At 44.7% G+C, this 19,646-nt stretch overlaps 1 protein-coding gene across 6 annotated transcripts in view; it reads left to right on the forward strand.

Annotated features, from left to right (window-relative positions):
* The first annotated feature begins 76 nt into the window (after positions 1-76).
* The window catches only part of PRDM10 (PR/SET domain 10), a 44,133-nt gene continuing 24,563 nt past the window's right edge, over positions 77-19,646 (forward strand). For 2 of the 6 annotated variants that reach the window (XM_032201771.1, XM_032201773.1), the window contains exons 1-8: positions 126-184; positions 8,787-8,976; positions 10,826-10,990; positions 12,653-12,712; positions 15,513-15,632; positions 16,665-16,872; positions 17,248-17,489; positions 18,570-18,773. In XM_032201771.1, coding sequence (XP_032057662.1) covers positions 8,884-8,976; positions 10,826-10,990; positions 12,653-12,712; positions 15,513-15,632; positions 16,665-16,872; positions 17,248-17,489; positions 18,570-18,773 — 1,092 coding nt within the window. In that variant the 5' untranslated portion in view covers positions 126-184; positions 8,787-8,883. Of the gene's footprint in view, positions 102-125; positions 185-8,786; positions 8,977-10,825; positions 10,991-12,652; positions 12,713-15,512; positions 15,633-16,664; positions 16,873-17,247; positions 17,490-18,569; positions 18,774-19,646 lie in introns of those variants that run through there. The other 4 variants (XM_032201775.1, XM_032201777.1, XM_032201772.1 and 1 more) reach the window with 3 other exon arrangements.

Raw genomic sequence — 19,646 nt, forward strand, 5'->3', positions numbered from 1 at the left:
CAGCCAATCAGCGCGCGGCGCCGCAGGCTGTTGCCAGGCAGATTATGGTAATGAGGCCCGGGCGGCCGCCCCCCCTCCCGTTCTGCAGCTACCATTGTGAGGTGAGGACAGGTGGGGGGGTTTGGGGCCGCCGCGGGGCCGCCGCCGGCGGCCGGGACGCGCCACCCGCACGGGACCCCCTCAGGTAACGCGATGGGACGGTCCGGGAGGGAAGCGCGGCCCGGGGGCGCCGCGGGGCCCCGCCGGGGGTTTTGGACTTGTTGTTTTAGTCGCACCCAAGATGGCGCCCGGAGCTGGCGGCTCCTTAGCGCTGCGGCCGGGACAAACCGTTCGCTCCCGCGAGTGGGGGGGGGGAGGGGGAGCAGGGCGCACTCATTCCCCTCCGCCCCCCCCGCCCCCCCGTGGGAGAGGTACGGTCCGCTCCCCCCCCTCCCCGCCCCAGCCGGGATCCCCCACCCGGCCCGGCCGGAGGGAGAAGGGGCTGCCCCCACCCCCGCTCCCCCCCCCTCCCCCGATGGTACGGTCCGGACCCCGGCACCTCAGTAGCGGGGGGGGCGGGGGGGTGTATGCTGGAGCCATCTTGTTCCCCCCCAGCACTGTGGGCGCCTCAGCCCTCCGTGACGGCGGGCGGCTCGCCTCCCTCGCCCCGTGCTTAGGCCAGCTCCCCTCCCCTCCGCAACGCAGCGCGGCCTTCGCTGGCAGCCCCCTTCCCACCCCCCCCCCCCCTCGCGCCCCAGTGGTTGGGGCCGCGCGGCCGTTGGGCGCCCTCACAGGGGGCTGCCGGCGCCTCGCGCTTTCCCCCCGGGGGGGGGGGAGCGGGCAGCGCTGCCTGCCCGTACTGGGGGGGGGGGGGGGGGGGGGGCGCCTGCCCCTCCTGATTGGCCGCGTGCCTCGCGCCCCCGTTTCTCATTGGCCTAGCGGGAGGAGGGGGGCGTTGCGCCCCCTCCCCGGATTGGCTGCCGGTGGGGACGCGGAGGTTATATAAGGGGGAGACGGTGGGGGGCACCGGCAGTCAGCCCTGTGAGGGGCTCAGGGGAGGTGGGGGGTCAGCCTGGAGCCCCCAGAGCCCTGAGGGGAGCGGGGACCCTGGGCAGGGCCCGGGGCTGGGGCCCCTCCCGCTGCCTGAGGGGCCCGGAGCTTCGCGGGCTCGAAGGAGGGAGCGCAGCCACGCGTCTGGGCGTGGGGCTGTGAAGTTTGGCGCTGCTGTGCCAGCACCGAGTTTTGTGCTGGTTTTATATCCTACTTAATACACCTGTGTACAGATACCGCATGTGGCTGTCTCATTTTTATTTCTTCGGTCCTCTTGCTGTCAGGTCTGTGGTGCTGAGGTGCCACGTCCGCTCCTGTGGCACTGTGGTGCTGAAGCAGTGGCAGCTTGTTAAATTTCCTACTTGGAATGAAAAAAAAAAGACCTTGGTCCACTGCCTTGCAGGCCTGGCAGCCCTAAAGGGTCAGCCAGCCCTACAAAGGGTTGGTTTGCCTGTCGGAAACCCTTCAAGCCATGCAAAGTCAGCTCTTACCTCCCAGCTGCTCGTGGCAGATCCCTAAGTGGTCTTTCCAAAGCTTAAAACCCTCTGGTTTAGGCTGCTAAGCTTCACAGCCCCCAGGGTGAAACAAGCAGTCAGTTCTTGGGATGCACTTTTTGGTAAATGCCCCAATGTTTCTGGCACATTGGGGATGTATTCGTGGTACTGGAGAATGAAGAAGCTTAAGGCTGGGTGTCCCTGTGAAAGGTGTATTGATGTTTTCCTTTAAAAGTTTAAATATGGAGACTGGATCGAGCACTTGCTTTCTTCTATCACTTTTTTCAATTGAATTTTATTTATTTCTGTTGGCTCATTTAGAAGATGAAATGCTTGTGAATCAACTGATTTTACAGGAGGGTTATTTGAGTCTGTGGTGGAAATAGCAATTGACAATCTCAAGCTAACACCTTCATTTTTAGTGGGGGAAAAAGTACGAAGGTGTGTTTCTCAGTCCTGAAAGGGAGAACTTGTCTCCTGAGCTGTGATGCTTTTTGGCGCTTTGCTGCATGCATGCATGCCTCTCATGTATACTAGGTGCTTCATGGACACAGCTTTATTTCCTTGTTATAGGAGGAAATTTAAATGTAACTGTTAATATCTTGTGGAAGAATTGACCACTTGCTCTTTGAGAGATCTTGTGAGGAGTTTGCTCTCATCTGGCACCCTTACTGTTAACCTGCAAAGAAACTCCGTATGGTAATTTGCTCTGTTGTTAGCAGCTACTTTCCAGTGTGTTTTTTGACCACCTGCAGCTGCTGTCAGCTGTGTAAACTGAATTTTAATTGACTTATAAGTGTAGCTAATTATGGAGGCTGTTTTAGTATTGTGAATTTTGTTTTGACTTAAACATGAGATCGGCTCTATTTGCCACTTTTATTTCCATGTTAGTAGAACAGAGAAGTAGAGGTTATGTTATAGCCCTTAACTGGCTTTATGCATTAAGCAGCCACCTGTTTTAATGCACAGACAGCCTGATTTGCCCTCAGGGGTCTCTAGTACTTCAGACAAGCAGCTATTTTGAAACGGGCAAGTTTTGTTTTTTTTTTTAATGTTCAGAGAAGTGGTAGTTCTGTCTTTTGAGAGCTTGGAGCACAGCAGTGATTTAATGCAGAGAGGTGGGAGGGAGAAAACAGCACGAGCAGGTTGCAGGAAGGGGAACAAACTCCACCTTGAAGTGGAGGTAGTTTTGGGAAGGTGCCTGAGCAGGAGGAGGAATAGGAGGCAAAAGGAAGCTGGAGTGAAGCAGAGCACTGTGGGGGTGGTATGGTTTTGTTGTCTTCTCCTGAACCATGAGAGTGTCTCCTTCGAAGTTGCATTTGCAGCTGTGTAGGACACATCTCAATACAGACCTTTTCTTTTCCTTTTTTTTGCTTATGTTATTCTCGAGTAGGTGTCTTCCCTGTTTTGTTCCCTTGACATATTTCTCCCTTTTCATTAGTCAGCCAAATCAATTAAGTGAATGGGGTCACTGCCTCAAGCAGCTGAAGCCCGAGAACTGTGGTGTGTGGTGGTAGCAGGCGGTGATATCACAGGGACTTCAGAATATGAAACATTTGAAAGAAGGCGATGCGAAGAATGCGGTAACACATTGAAGAAGCTGAGTATGGGAGGCAGACATCAGTTATTGGAGCGGGTATCTGGTGATGGAGCAAATGGGAGGAGAGGTGGCTACAAAGAGCATCGTGTGTGTCTGGATAAATCTAATGAACTTGTCTCTTGTCCTACACAGAAGGCGAAGGACAGATACAGTGAGGAACACTTGGCTAATTCAAGAATTAGGATACGCAGAAAGAGGGAACTGCGTCTCCAGCCCAGTCTGTAGGGCCCCCCTGTAGGATGTCAATCCCTCCTGGGGCTCACCTGCACTGGGTGATTATCTCCTGGGTTTTGCAGTGTAAGCAGTCAGACTTGTAGCTACTTCCATGATGCCCTGAGAGAACAGCACGGTTGCACCACGCTGTCATGCGTTTGACAAGTGCTGTTGCTATTTTGGCACTCGGGCAATGTCCTTTCTGTTGCGTGCTGTAGCAGAGGGCTGGCCTTGGAGATCCAAGAGGCCTCTTGCGCTGTTGCTGTGATGATGGATGTGATGTAAGGGTATGGGGAGATCGACTCATTATGCACAATTTGAGTAAAGAGTGAGTTTGTGTTTGGCTGAGTTCTTCTATTTATTATATGACTAAATAAATTGAAGCCATTTTTCCTTTTGTGGCAATAAATAATCTTGGCTGCCCCAGCCTGGTGTGTGATTTCCATTTCTAACTCACCAGTAAAACATAAATATTGTGCTCGTATATTACCTGATTATTAACCGTCAGCCGAAATGCACGGGAGCCAGAGTTCCTTGAAACAATATGTGCTTTTGATGAATGAGGATGCAGAGGAAGAGACAGCAGTCGTGACTCAGTAGTCAATGAGGTTAGAAACCCAGCGTGCTTCCCAGCCCTCCTGCTGCAATGAAAGCATCTTCTTGCCAAGGGATCTCAGGAAATGCACCAACTCTGCCTTCTAGGCAGGCTGGGGTAATTAACTTAAGTGTGGGATATAGCTTTTGCAGACAGATGTGATGTTCCTTTTGAGCATCATAAATCATTTTCATATTAAAAGCTGGAGGAAGACCCACAGCCATAAAACCCCTTTCGTAACAATCTTGCTGTCCTTGCATATGGTTAACAGTGAAGAAGAGTGGTCAGTGAGCTCAGTACTTAAAGGATTAAGCTAATAGTCGCTGCTGTTATTGCTGCAGGGAACCCCGATCTATATGCAAGCCTCTTTTACACTGGGGAGTAAATCACATTAGCTGTTTTATGCACCATTATTGTAAAGTGGATTCTCATTTGAGATACTGCAGTGGCTTTATGGCTCCCTGAGAAGGGAGGCGGCCTTTTCCCCTTGCCCAGCTTTGATATTCCCCCATTCTTGTCATCTCAGGGAAGGGACAGCAATGGATGTTTGGCAGCTACTGGCTCGGGTGCTTTCTCAGCAGAATATTCTTAATTTGACTTAGAGAGGTTGCTGTGGACGAAGCCCCAGAGCTTTTGTCTGTGTATCTTCTTGTAGAGTCCCATTGCTGAGAGAAAGCCTCCTTCCCTAACAGCAGGGTCACAAGGAAGTGCAGGTGCTGTTGGTGCTGCCTTTCTCTGGGTTTCAGAACTGAGCTTCCCTTTGAAGCCCTGCGTGGTTTCACTGCATTCGATTCCCGTTAAAAATTCTTGCGTGCCAGGTACAAAAGACCAGTGCCTGCTGTTTTCTGGGGTCTTAAAGCACCTCTCCTTCCCATTCCCTGCCTGACGTTGTGTTAGCAATAACATCCTACCCGTTGGTGTAGGATGGGGAATGAGGTTTTGCCCCCGAGTAGCAGTTTTTCATCCTCCAGAGCCGAATCTAGGGAGTGGGGAGAGCTGCTGGTTGAATAACACAGCCTGAGATAAAACAACGTGCTGCAGGAACAGGAGAGGGGTTGGAGCGTGTTGTGGCAGTCAAAAGGAGTTTTCAAGGGAGATTTCCAAAAGACGAACTGCTCAGACAATGACACCAAGAAGTTTTCCATGCATCAGGAGCCGTGGAGGACAGGCATCACCATTAGTGATGTTCGGGATTGGGTGGAAAAGGCAGGAACCGAAGAGGAAGGCCAAGGCTGTGGGTCCCCAGAGGGTATTAAGAAAGGCAGGTACATGGAGATTGCACACAGCAATGAACCTGTTGTGTCTTGAAGAGGCTGTTGGTTTACTTGTGCTCACCCGAGGAGGCAGGCAGCTGGATGTTTTGGGTGCACAGGCAGGACAGCACCGTTCCTGCCCCGTGTTTCTGCCGACCGCACCAGCCCCGAACTGGGCGCTGAGAAGCCTGGGGGAGAAGCAGAGCTGCCGGCAAGCATCCCTTCCGACCCCTGAGCACGCTTCTGCCCCTGAAAAACGTGGGCACACCCCAGGAGCTCGAGGGCTTGCACCCATGGGTGCTATCTCAGGTTGAGCACCGTAATCAGAGCCCCGGCAGGCAGGCAGACCTCTGGCTGAGGAGCAGACACTTTTTGCCCACGTGTGAGGTAACATCAGCATTTGGATGTGCCTTTCTTCTGAAGTGTAGACACCACGTAGCCCAACGTGCTCATCCTGATTCCTCCACAGCTAATTTGGAAAAAAATAAATAAATACTGTGGGTACATGTGCTGAGCTGGACAGCTGTTGCTTCCCTGTGCAGTGAGACATCTCTGCGGAGACAAGTCCCCAGGGAAATAATTAATGTCTTGAGGCCCTGTGGCTGTCAGTGTCACAGCTGTAATGGGTTTTGTTAGGGGGTATGGAGGAGAAAAGATCACGTGGGGTTAATGAGGGAGAGTGTCCTGCGTAAAAGGGCTGCAGAACAAGTGACTTGTCTGTCATCAGCACTGGCAGGCTTACTCAGGTGTTTTTTTTTTCTGGTAGTTTTGTTGTCTCTGACTTCAGACCGGATCGTGCTTTCCAGCTTGACCGTTTCTCAGTGCCTTAATCTTAGCTTCAGATCTCATTTCCCTGACTTTGACCAGCCAAACTTCAGAGCTTGCTCCTGCCTCGTGCCCTCTCCACTGCTTTTCCTGGGGACCTCTGTGGGAGTCTGGCTGCTCCTGCGCTGCCTTCTTACTCAGCAGATCCAGGCTTCCAGGGAAACGTGTCCTGCGTGCTTTGGTGATGCTAGCAGAAATGCTATCAATTCACAGAGATCCAGTCTCCTGCAGGAACGTGCACCAGAGGCTCGATTTTATAGTACAGGAGCTGAAGGCATCAGCAAATCCCGCAGCTGATACCGTCTGCGTGGTATTGCTACACAGGTGGCTGGGCTGAGCAGTATACACATATACACTTTTTATTTCAGTGAAGAACAGCAATAATGTAACAGGACCATTTATAGAAACTATAGCACTGAGACACTGAATTGCCTCCACCTTGCTTTTTTTTTCCCTCCCCAGACTGAGATTTTGCTTGAGATGTTAACCCTTAGAACCATTGCAAAACTTGAAAATACCATCATCTTCTTTCCTTTCCAACTTGTTAGTACTATTTTCCGTAGTTATGAATCTTCACATCCAATTTTGTCTGTGAAGGACCTGTCTGAAACCTTGAGTCTCCTTTCTGCTCAAGTTGTGAGTTATTTGTGCCTGAAGGAGTCTGCAGGAGTGAGTCAGCATCTTACAGACCTCCAGTATCTGCTTGTGGGGAAATCAGCCAAAAATCCTGCTACTTGTTGCACCATATGGGATTAGCCATAGCCATACCTTTCTCTTAATCACTGCTTAATCTAATTGCATTCTTGCTAACAAGATAATTATATATTAAAAACAAAACAACAATGCCAAAACCTTGAAGCCTAGTGTTTTTTAATTGTTCTGAGCAATTAGGTATTGCTTAATTGATTAAACTACTGGATAGTGCTAGTGCAATTACCTGAATTGGCTCTTGGTATCTCATGACAGGCAAGAAAAAAAGAGCTTTTTGGGACGAACAAAGCCAAACAAAATTGACAGGACAGGCATTTACTTTTATGCAAAATGGTTGTTAGATTGTGTCCCTGCCATAAATGCGGTCGCGTTTCTCCCAGCAGTTGTGTGATCACCTCGACCCAGTGGGGTGAGTGATGGAGTTGGGTGAAAGTGATAGGATTAGATAGGAGGAAATCCCTGAATTAATCCTCAACAACACAGCTTTGAGATTGCTGGATGAAAGGTACTGTGCAGGGATGGATAATACTTCTTAATACAGCAGAGCTTATGGGAGCTAGAATATATAAATAATATTTGTAAGTGACCCAGCTTTCAGCACTCGGAGGGTAAGGCTGGGCGTTTCTCTGTCCCAATCATTGTTCCAGTTCACTTTTTCATACTAATGAGATCCTCTAGCTGAAGCGTAGCCAGCAGGTACATGTGTTTTCTTCCTTTTCAGTGCTTTTCTGGATGCCTTGTGTTGAGAAATACGGAGCCTATAAGAAGTCCGATCAGCCTGCAGTGCGTTGGGTGCTGCTCAGCATGAGACAGCACGTTAGGCTCAAGCAATGCCCAGAAATGTCTTAGAAATGCCTTTCCCAAAGTTTCCCTTTGTATATGTGGAAGTAATGTGATTTCTGTGATCTCCTCCTCCCCCATTCTGTGCAGTGATGTCAGCCCAACACATTTCTGTACCGTTAATTTATGGGTTCTGGCCGAGGCCCGTGGCGTGGTGCAGCCAGTGCTCGGGTCCACAAAGCCCACTCGTTGCTGGTGAAATCAGCAGAAGGCTGAAAATGCCTGCTGCCTTTTTCCTTCTCTTTTTTTAGCTTGTCAGTGACAAGCCAACTGCTAGCATTTATGGGAATAAATTATGACTAAAATAATTTGCATTTAAAATGCAAATGAATGAAAGCGTCAGCAAGGAGCCTTCTGCTTTCTTCGTGGCGCGCAGACAGGGTACTGGCACTGGATCAGCCCAGTGAGGCACTGAGGATAAAATAAAGTTAATTGGACTAGCTGAAAAATGGAATGGGTTCAGCTTCATGCTAATTCCTGGGCCTGTGATTTAATATGACATTAGAGGGGAAGAGCTGGGAAGGTGCTGAACCACCGACTAAACGAACCACCAGAGCTGTAAATTACCCTTCTGAGATTCCCAATGGCAGATTGAGAGGCCCCAGTAAAATTGCAAGAGGTGAATAAAACCTAGCTTGGAAGCAATTTGTCAGGATCTTCAGGCTTACATCACTTAGAGTTTAAGTTTCATTGTTCTTTTTCTGGGAGTTGTCTGTAACACTGCCTGAATACCAACAGGCACTGCACTGCTGTGCAAGGTGAAAGCTGCCCGTAAGTGTGAAGCCGCTTGGTTCTTGGTCAAAGCCTCTTTCAGATGAACTGGGAAACCAGCACTGTGTCTCTGAATGTATTGTTTTCTTGTTAGGAGCTTAAGGTCACTGCTCTGCACCACGTATTGATTTCTGGGCCTGCATGTGCTGAAGGGCCGTATGCCTGTGGACTGCTGGTGGCTGAGGAAGTGCAGGAGGGATTCAGGAGGTATCTTTCAGTGCCAACTGTGGCAATGGTTGACTTGCTTCATCCTTAATAGGGTGTGGAAAATAGTATATGGCGTATTCAGAATGGAAAACGAGAATTCTCATGCTTGCAAAGCCAAGCCCAGTTTACTCTGGCAGTATGTTCCTGTAGTGCAGGAGCTGATGCTAACCTCATAGCACCCTTCCATTGCAATGAGAACTGATTGCATTACATTCTTGCTTTAATGTCTCTACCTCCTTTCTTTATAGCCATGTTACTGAAGATCCCCATGTCTTCTGGAAGGAGAAACACGGAGAAGAGATGAACCTACTCAGCCAGACATTCCTCCAGTAGATACTTCTCACCATGGAGCACCACGGCAGAGAGGAGATGGACTCAAAAGAGGAAAGTCCTCAGGTGTGGCCTGACTCTGCTGAGCAGGAGCAGAATACTGCTCAGGTGACTAGTGCCTTCCAGAGCTCTTGGCTTCTGCTTAAACTGAATTTGGCTTGGTGTGGTGGCTTAGCAAGCAGGCGTTCCAATTCGGCAGTTTTTATGGTCTGGAAACTCAGTCTGTATTTGAGAAGAAATACAAACATGTCTGTGACGATTCCAGATTAAAGCTTCAGAAAGTGAGCTGCGCAAGCTGCAGCAGTGAATACGCAGACATCTGAAACGAGCTGAATGAAACCAGCGAGTAGCTATACAAGGTTCAATGTCCAAAAATAAATATACGTGTATACGTATATATAGCCACATAGGAAAGTGAAAGGGTATTCAGATTAATGAATATTAACAAAATCTGTGGTCTGTGGCAGCCCGTTTTGTTGGCATCAGTCAAATTGGTTGGAACTGTGGGTGGACCTTCAGGAAAGTAACATGAGTAATTTTTTCCAGTCAGACATCTGGGTAGTGGGGAAGGGAGAAATGTTAATTTTCACTGACTAATGCAGTCAGATTATGATGTATGCAGCTAGTCCCTCTGTCTCTGAGACAATGCAGCTGAGAGTTTCTAGAAGACTGTAATTTGATTTATCCTTCTGAATATGTTATGAAGAGGTTGCTGCATGTCAGCTGAGCCACAAGCCAAGACATCCTGTCTTTCCTGGTAATTTCCAGCTTTGAAATATGCAAAGAAAAACAGCTTTTAGTAACCTGTGTTCCATTATCCATAAGGTGGGGATAACCATGCTGTTGTTTGCACATGGCAGCTAAAAGGTTTGATTAGTATTTGCAGAGTGCTCTGCAAATGTGAAATGCTGTGTGCATCCTTACTGTAGTGTTTGCATAAGGATTTATTGTATGAAATCAGCGCTTAGCATCCCCTGGGAAGTACCAGCTGTCTTCTGAAACGTAAGCTAAAAGGTGAAACAAAGTAAATAAAATATGCAAATGTGGCCTCATTTTATGTGGAAACATACAGTTGTGGATGTGGATACTAAAGCTAGGTTTCCTGATAACTGCTACTTTTTCACATCCACTAGAATTGGTTTTTAGTGTATAAAAGGTGTCAAAAGATGAGCATTCCTATTACCACTGGAATTAGGTATTCTACCTTGTTTAAGGTAGGCCACTGATCAACATTTATGATCATAATGTTCAATCAAAATCCATTTATTTGGATTTGAACAACTGCCCTGGAGGTAACTTGTTCTCATAGCCTTCGGAATCACTGCTTAATGCTTTCAGTTATATGTTTCTCTGTTTGAACAGTTGAATTTTCTACTGATACTGTGTGTACATGCTACAAAGAAGCCATCAAACACATGCTATTGCTGCCTCTTGATAGGTGCAATCGTATTACTTGAAGCAGCAATCAAAGTTAATAGATACTGCTCGCCATTTGTCAAACAGAAAAAATTCTTCCAACTACAGAGCTAGCTGAATGAAGTAATTATCATAAATCTAGAAAGCAAACTGAAAATAAATGGAAATAATGTACCAATGAATCTTACACGTAACACCAGTTCAAATCTGAACTTTTACCAATTTTCAAAGGATGATTCAAGAACTAGGTATTATAAGGTATCCTTTATACCTGTTGGGTCTTCAGTTAAAATGCAGTGTAGAAACAGAAACCAATGGTAGTTTTTATGTCCAGATTTCTATTTTGCTAGCATCATTTAGATGAGATTTTAAGTTTGTATTATTTAGTGAGATTTTTATTGTTTGCAAAACAACTGGTTACGTGTTTGGGGCAGAAGGTTCTCCACACTTTCAAAGGCTCCAGTGCGGTTGATGTGTCTTGTCTTGTTTCCATAGGCGTATGCCTGCAGAAGTGTCAGTACAGGATCTGTTTTTCTTTCAGGTGCACTTTGTCCCTGAAGGGGGTGCAGTGGCACAGATTGTGTACAGCGATGAGCAGGACCGTCCCTCGCAGCAGGTGGTCTACACGGCGGATGGCACCTCCTACACCTCCGTGGACACCTCGGAGCACACGCTAGTTTACATCCATCCTGTGGAAGCTACGCAGGCATGTGTGGTTCTGAGCCCACCCTGTTCTGGCACCTAGAAATTGAAGCGATCTTGAGATTAAAGCCAATTCCCAGCCAAGTGATGTGACTGGAAAATAGCAGGCAGTTATTCTTAATGCTTTTATCTGCCTGTTGCTGAACAGGGACTTCATGCTGTTCGCTTCAGTCTGATGTGCAAATGTGGTAATCAAAGGATGTTGAGGCTATGAATTATGAAATGCTTGTTATTTCACTAAAGATGGACGAGATGGTAATTAAATCAAAGGTGTTTTCCAAAACACTGATAATCTCTTCAGAAATTCTGCCTCTGCAGTGCTCAGTAAAAAGCTGAGAGATCTGTGTGTCTTCTGGAAGAAGAGTCCTTGTTTTGCATAGTGCAGTTTTAATAATTGATTGCAACAATAACAGCCTTGCCTTTTTGCAGAGGATCTCAGTGTATTCAATCTAATTTTGTAGTTTCTCTTCAGAGAAGTTGTTGATTGCATAGGCCAAGTTTTTTTTCTTCATAATTAGTTTAAATACCAAAGAGCTTTTTTCCCCTCTGACAGCATGCATTTATATGGAGTTAATACAGTGTGCATCTGTACCTCTGTGTGGACAGATTAAAACAAAACAAAACAAAAACACAAATAGACATGTTTCATCAAGAGCCTTTTATGTTCTTTGACAGAATAGACTAGTAGTGCTATGAAGTGCATGTACTTGGCACTAGCAGCGCTGGCATAGCCTAGTGTCGCATGATCTTTCTCTTGTGCAGTCCTTAGCTATTACATAAAAACAATTCTTACATGGTGGGGTGTTCTGAGAGGATGAGATATTGTGAGAGGATGTCTCCCTGTAAGTTACTGACCAGGTGACTCCGGAACAGTTTGAATATTATCACTTTGTCTAAATTAAAAATGGAGTGGAGTGATAAGACACTGCTATGCAATTGGGATGTAATCAAAAAGCAACACAAGAATTCTTCTTATATCTTCTTACATCATATATATTCTTTTTTTTATTGGTGCCAGACTGCTTCAAGCTCTGGTATTCCGAATAGTGGCAAAACAAGCAAGGCTGACCACTGTCAGTGCATAGTTTTCCTCCAAGTTTTGCTCTTCCTAGATGGAAGCTCTCCCACCAGGGCTGTTCTTGCAGACTACCATAGGAATATTGGTGTTGCCATGTCTTTTATGAAATAAAACCCAACACCCTAGCCATAGCAAATTCACATGGAGGATGTGCCTGATATATGCGTGCTCTCTTTTGAAGAGCTCTGTTGTGATTGCGGAAAGATAAAGTTAAGAGTTATCTTCTGTCCTGCCCTCAGTATTATTTAGCTTTCACACAGCTACTGCATTTCATCCTGTATGATTTATCAAATCGTCAATTCACAAAGTGATTTCTGTGTTTTAAAATAAATCATGTGAAGCATTCTGAATATATAGATGAGAAGTACAATGTAAACATAATTCTGTTCTTCAGGAGCAGTACCCAATTTCAGTTTAATTTCTGTGCATTTAGATTCACATGGTTAAGATGAATTAATCTGCTGTGTTAAAAGCTAGCAAAGGAGTTATTCTTACATGGATCATTTCTTGGTGTCAGGGTGATATTTGTTTGAGGTGGGAGTAAACAACCCCGAGGCCAATTTGATAAGCCTTCTTCACTTTGTCTAGACTCTGTTTACAGATCCGTCCCAAGTGGCTTACGTCCAACAGGATGCCACTACACAGCAGGTAAGAAAGACATCATTTTCTTTGGCCCTGGAACTGTAAGGAAACTGGTACAGAAGGCATAGGGACATTGCTGTGGTGATAGAGCATAATGAGCTCCCTCTCTGGATTTGTCGGATGGCAGTCTTCAGTCACTGACTGTTGTCTAAGTGATCATGAACAAAAAGTGCATGTTAACAAGCTGCTATTACCTTGACTTCTTTGTGCATGAATGTCAATGAAAAGATAAGAGAATTTGAATTTAATTTTTAATTCATGTTCAGCAAAAATACAAATTTACTGCCCCAGATATCATGAAAAAACTTTCAACAGTGTTGCTTTAAATAAGTCAACAATCTGATGCAGCTGACTTTATTTTAATGTCATTCTGGAAAGACTGGGTTTGTGGTTGTCATACAGATTCTGATCCGAAAACCTAAATGTTCATAAAAGGCTTTCACGGGATAGAAGTTGATCTTGATTCAAGTTTCAGATCTACCAGAAACTTCACAGGAAAATAACCATGAAACATGAAGGAATTCAATTACTGGTTCCCTCACCTCACTAGGGCATACCCAGTGTTCTGGCTGATGTGCATGCCAGTGTGAAGTAGACTGGGAGCAGAACAAAACTGGAGGCTTTGCTTATAAAGTTTTGATGATACAAAGGTTTTGATGACTTTTCTTTTTTTCATTCAGTATGGGTATGAGAGTTTTGTTATTTTTTACTGTTATTTGTGGAGACTGCATTGTGGTAGTCAGGTGTAGGTACTTGCAGATCTAGATTTCTAGTGCAAATCCTACACTTTTCATAGAGACTTAAAATCATTACTGCTTGTTGAATCGCTAATGGCATGTGTGAATCAAAGTGTTAGGTCTGAATCGTTACCGTATTACTAATGCTATCATTAAAATGTGTACTTATTGGCAGTCTTGGGGCAGAGTAAAGGGTTGAACGTGCATTGAAAATCAAGTTTCTTCTTGTGAAAAGGAGGCCTCCTAAACTGAGGCACAAGCAGGAAACTGAATGACTCAGTAAAGGTGTTAGCTGTTTTCTTCCTGTTCTCTCAACATATTTGAAGGTGTTGTTTTGGATTTTTTGCCACATCATTCTCCTCTTATAAGGAAGCCAAAAAATGCTATCTTATTGTCTCAAACCTTATTCAACAAACTTTACAGTAAATATATGATCAAATTGGAAGGACAGAATACTTAAGTGCAGTGCAAATAGCATTCTGACAGCAGAGGATGTGAGCTGTTGCTATAATGTGTTGAGTATCAAGGGCATAAATACTTGTCCGTGTGTCCTCAGCCTGTCCTCCCTTCCAACCCCATGACAGCAGCCCCAGCAGAGTCTCGTGGCAGTTACTGCCTTTGCAGGTATTTTTACATCATCATTTCATGCAGAACATCCCCAAACTTATGACAAAGCTTAACATAATAATTTAAGCCACTCTTGTCTCTGAAAAATTTTACTTTAAAAAGAAAGGGAAAGGTGGTGTTTTTTTTTGGTGCTTTTTTAAAAAAATGCTTATATTGCTTGCAATGTCTGGAAGTGACATGGAAATGAAAGTAGAGATGTTTGAAGGGTGATTGGTAGTAAGAAATGCTAATATATGGTACAAATAGACATAAGCTTGTATGAACTTCTCGTTGCTGGCAGACCTGGAGGTCTGCCATTGAGTAATGATGACTTTTCTATTGCCACTTGGCATCAAAAATGTCAATAGCAGACAGTCCGGGTCAGCCATTGTCCTGGAGGTTTCCTGTTCACTTTCACATACTTCCCTGAAGTCTTTTTTTTTTTTCTGTAGATTTTTGAACAGTTTCATAAATTACTTTTAATATATCTTTAGCAACTAGATTTGAAGTTTTTAAACTGTCTGCTTATGTTATGGATTTTCTTGTCTGTTCCTTTACTGTTGGCATACTTCACTGTTCTCAGTTTTATCAATATTTATTAAACACTCTTTAGAGGGACAGGGGTTTTAATTTTGGTGTAAAAGCTGTTTAAAAGTCAGAGACACAAACTAGTAGCCACATAATGTCAGCTGTAGAGAAGGATGAAAAATCATGCAGGATAACCATGCAAGTGGCTGTATAGATAAGCAAGACACAAAAGACAGGAGAGGTAATTCCTGGGATCTTAATTCTGATTTGTTTTTTATCACTTGATGGGAGCAGTATGTGAGTATGTGAGCAGTATGCAAGAATGTGTTTATTACTACATATATAAATGAGTACAAAAACAACCAAAAAAGTATGGTGAGACTGAATAATGTAATAAATAATTGTTGGAATCCTTTCACTTATGAGTGCTTGAGCTTCCAACAAGGTCTGTACACCATTTTGTTTTATAACGGGTCTTGATTTGCTTGAGCAGAAGAAATACAGGCAAAATCAGGAGAAGATGCTTCTTCAAATTTACTATCTTCCTTTTTCCTTTGCTCTGGAAAAATAAGATGGTGATGGAAGAGAAAAACAAAGACCTTGACTCAGTGGTTTTACCAAGAGCTAAAGAGCTCATCAGTTTTTGGTTTTAGTCAGTTTGAATTCCAGGCTGGATGGCACCTTAATTTAAAGCCAGGAGTGGGACATAAGAAACCCAAAAGCTGCAAAGCCTAGGTTGAGTTTTGATGCTTTTCTTTTTGTTCCTGGATTTTCAGGCTTTGTGCAAATCCATCATCCCTGCTACAAACATCATTAAAATGCTGCAGTTTTTGACCTAGTGTAGGACTCCAGGGAGCTTTGCATGCAGGGCACTGCCCATATATAAGTGACTGATGGAAATGATGCAGTGCTAAAATGAGTGCCTATAATTTTAGGTAACTGTGCTCTTGCCTGCTGCTGCTCAGAGCATGAATCCCACCAACCTGTCTGTGCTTGGCAGCGTTGCTGAATCCCCCCAGCAAATGGCTCTGGAGCAGGGTCAACAAGCAGATAGAGTAAGTTGCCAGGCACCCTTTTCTTTTCCATGTGAAAGTACGCTGATTTCGTTGCTCCATTGTCTCAGGTGATGAACCATGTCTGAGCGATATGGGAGGAGATACAAAAAAAAAAAAGGCTGTAGCACAGATTTGTGCTGTCTTCCATCATCTCACTGTGGAATGTGTGGGGATTTTTAGGAGAGATTATGTACCTAATACACAGAGAAACCTGTTCTACAGATTGTTCTGTCTTGAGCAACAACCTTAAAATGCTCTTCTCAGCTTCGAAAACCACAGTGAACAGAAGGTGTAACTCTGGCTGTCACATAGGACCGGCATCCACTGGGTCTCTTTGCCAGTCTCTTAAGACAGCTTCTCTGTGTGTGGTGTTTCTTGTTTTACACCTGAGAAACCGCTGTGGGTGATGGATATTCTGTGCAATGCACACCGTTTGATTTTAACTTTTTTTGTAGGGAAAGCAAAGGAGAATCTTCATTAAAAATAGTGAGAGAATGCAATGCCCTTAAATGTCTTCCATGTCTCATAGTTTGTATCTAGTCCTGGTGTTATCTCCTCCCTTATTGATCTTTACATGTGTGCTCTGGGGATTGTTTTGATTTGATTGTACGATAGGAGAGAAAAGACCATTTGCCAAAGTACAGGACTCTCCAACTCATACAAAAGAAGCTAAAATACAGCTTTAGGCTCTGGATAATTTCCACAGAGCCTGGACTTTGTTTAATTGCTGGAAACCTTCCATGAACCGTCCAGAAACTTCTCGCTTTGGTTTCTTCTCCCTTGAAGTCGGTCCTTGTGCCAGGGTTGAATTAGGCAGTGGCACAGCTGTCCTGGGTGAGAGTGTCAGCAGCAGGGATGTGAAACATCCCTCAGCAGTCATTTTTTAGGTAGCTTCACTTCCCTTCCTCCTCCTCTCCCATTAGCAAAGGAAGCAGCAAGGGTAGACTAGCAAGAGCCTTCATTGCTTGTCCTTGTAAGAGCTTTTTTCCTTGGGAACCAGTTCTGACTGCTTGTTGTGGCTTCTGTCCTCAGGCATCGTTACCGGTGCATAACCAGGTGTTACCTCCTATGGAGGCGGTGGATGGTTCTGACCCTTTAGCACCTCTGCAGAATCAAATGGGAAGGATGGAAACAAAAGAGGAAGATGACGAGGATGAAGATGAGGATGAAGATGGGGAAGACACTGACATGGATGAATGGGATCCAGATCCACCTCGACCCTTTGATCCCAATGATCTGTGTAAGCATGTGAAGCAGTGTGTAGTGTATCTGCTGCCCTTCCCCTTTCTGTTTTCTGCTTTTACCAGCCCTCTAATAAGTGGAGTCAATGACTATTCAGAATCTTGCAGTAATAGCTAAAGTCCTTTATATCCAGAAATGTATGTTCATATTCAGTTGTCTCAATTAAAAGACAAGATTTTTGTCCTAGGTGGAAACAGTGAACTGCTTTATTTTTTATTTTGTGGGAGGCTGGCCTACGTGTTTTAAAATGTAGACAGGCTATTGGAATAAATGTTCCCACAGCTGAGCCAAAGATGCTCAGAGAGATAGAGTTGTCTGTTCTGAGCTGGTGCATGAGTGTCCACCTGACAGTCGTGTCCTCTCTGTGTTACAGGGTGTGAAGAGTGTAATAACGCGCATCCCTCGGTGTGTCCGAAACATGGACCTCTGCATCCAATCCCAAACCGGCCCGTGCTGACTAAGGCAAGAGCCAGCCTCCCCTTGGTGCTCTATATAGACAGGTTTTTGGGAGGTGTGTTCTCCAAAAGGCGTATCCCCAAACGCACACAGTTTGGACCTGTGGAAGGACCTCTGGTTAGACAAACCGAACTCAAAGACTGCTATATCCATCTGAAGGTAAGGGGGGGGGTGTGAGGAGGAGGGAGGAATTTGTGTTTAAACTTATATTTCCATGGATTTGAATCTGTGCCTCTGATGTGATCAGTTAGTTCACCAGAGATGTTCTTCTGTTACTTCCTCTCTGAATGTAATTCGGAAGTATCCAGCTTGCTTTACTCCAAGTCTGCTCTGCTATCCATGGAGATGCAGTAATCATGGTGAATATTCCGGCATTATGGTGTTGTGATGTATGGGACTCATGATATGAAATACGAAATGCTGTGAATCACTCTCACATAGGCTGAAGCAGCATCTGGACATAAAAATAGCAGTAGGCAAAAATAGTCTTGAGGATGTTTTGCAGCCATTATTTTGCGTCATGCCGTAACTTAAGTTAAAAATATTTTTTTTCTTCCCCTTTCCCTCCTTCCTCCCACAGGATGTGGGGGAGAGGAGATTTTCTCTCTCCCACTCCCCTTGCCAAGTCTATTGGCATGAGGTAAATGGACTTAACTAACTTCTAGCCATGTATTTACTGGCTTGATTATAGGAGTTAGTCCATTGCTTGCAGGAGATAAGGTCCACAGTCTTAAGAGCACTAGTCTCCGTGGTGGTCAGTGTCCAACAAGGACAACGGGCAGATTTGGTAACCAAACAAAAGTTCATCTAAAGAAGAGCTTCTTCCAGCTTGAGGTATTGTGAGTCAGGGAATGCAGGGAGAAGTGGGTGAGTCAGTTAGAAACATCTGACAACAGATGCCGTGTAGCCTACTGAAGCTTCAGCTCCTTGTGCCTCAGTTATAGTCATACGTCAAGTACTGTGCATGACCCTTTTAATGAGTGCTTCTTGCTCGTGAAAGCCATGGAAGGGTACGCTGTGCCTCTCTAGTTAAATCATTACCTGTTTTAAATTATTTTCCTGTGTGCTGCCTGTTTCTGGATCCCCATTAGTAAAGAGAAAATCTATGCCTTCATTGCTTTCCTAATGTAAAAGTTGTGTAGTCATAGTGGGTTGTTTTTTTTTTTTTTTTTTTGAAACTCAAAGTCTTTTGAACCTGCTGCCAAAAAGTTAGTCATATGTAATGGGATTTTATTACAGGTGTCTCTTGATAAGGGTGACAGAAAAGACAGAGATTTGCAAGAGGACCTGTGGTTTGAACTTTCTAGTGAGGCTCTTTGTAACTGGATGATGTTTGTGCGTCCAGCTCAAAACCATTTGGAGCAGAACCTGGTTGCGTATCAGTACGGCCACCATATTTATTACACAACCATCAAAAATGTGGAGCCCAAACAGGAACTCAAGGTATGGCATTGCTCATGTTTTCAGACTTATTTTTCTACTGATGTAGCAACTCTGAGATTGATTCCGTAATAAGTGCACTTCCAAGTGTCAGAAATGATTGCTGTTAATAGTTGGAGCAATTTTTTAGGTCTTTTTCCTCTGAAAAAGCACATGGTGGCCTGAATCAAATGTCACTGAAGTCAGTAGTCAGCCACTTACGGATTTTAAATGAGCTTTGGCTCAGATATAAAATGAGGAAGCTTAAAATAAGAGTATGTAAATGATTTGCTTGTCACTGTCATGCTTTACACTGCATATATTTTGCTGATGCAATCTAATTTTTATTACAGTAGTCTTATTCTTTTTAGTTCTGGATGCCCTTTCCAGTTAGTCCTATGTGCCCTTGACATGTTTTCTGGTGCCTTAAGTGAATGTGGTCTTTCACTTTACCTGGCTTTCCTGGAACTTTTGAAACTTTGCATGTGGAAAATGATAATGGATGTTGTGACTTCTCTGTGAGTTACTTTTTGTTCCCTCTAAAAATGTATTGATTACTTTCAGCTCAAAGCAGCATGGCTGGTTTAGATGGCCTTCGTTTTTAACATCCAGGGAACTGGAGCGGGGGGGGTGGGAGAGGAGGAACAGAAAAAAAATAATAAATAAAATATTGGAATTTACATACAAGAAAAAAAACTTTTGAAGAACAACAATTTAACAAAAAAAGAAAAGTTTTGAACACACTTAGCTATACTAGAATCCTGGTTACACACTTGTTGCTGATTTTTTTTAAGAGTAGGATCTTTTTTCCTCCCCTGAAATCAGTCTTCAATTTGTTTAAACTGAATCACTAGGAACCTGGTTTATCCATTTTAAGTATATCCAAGCATCGTTTTT

Source organism: Aythya fuligula, chromosome 22 (genome assembly GCF_009819795.1).
Source record: "Aythya fuligula isolate bAytFul2 chromosome 22, bAytFul2.pri, whole genome shotgun sequence".
Taxonomy (NCBI): Eukaryota; Metazoa; Chordata; class Aves; order Anseriformes; family Anatidae; genus Aythya; species Aythya fuligula.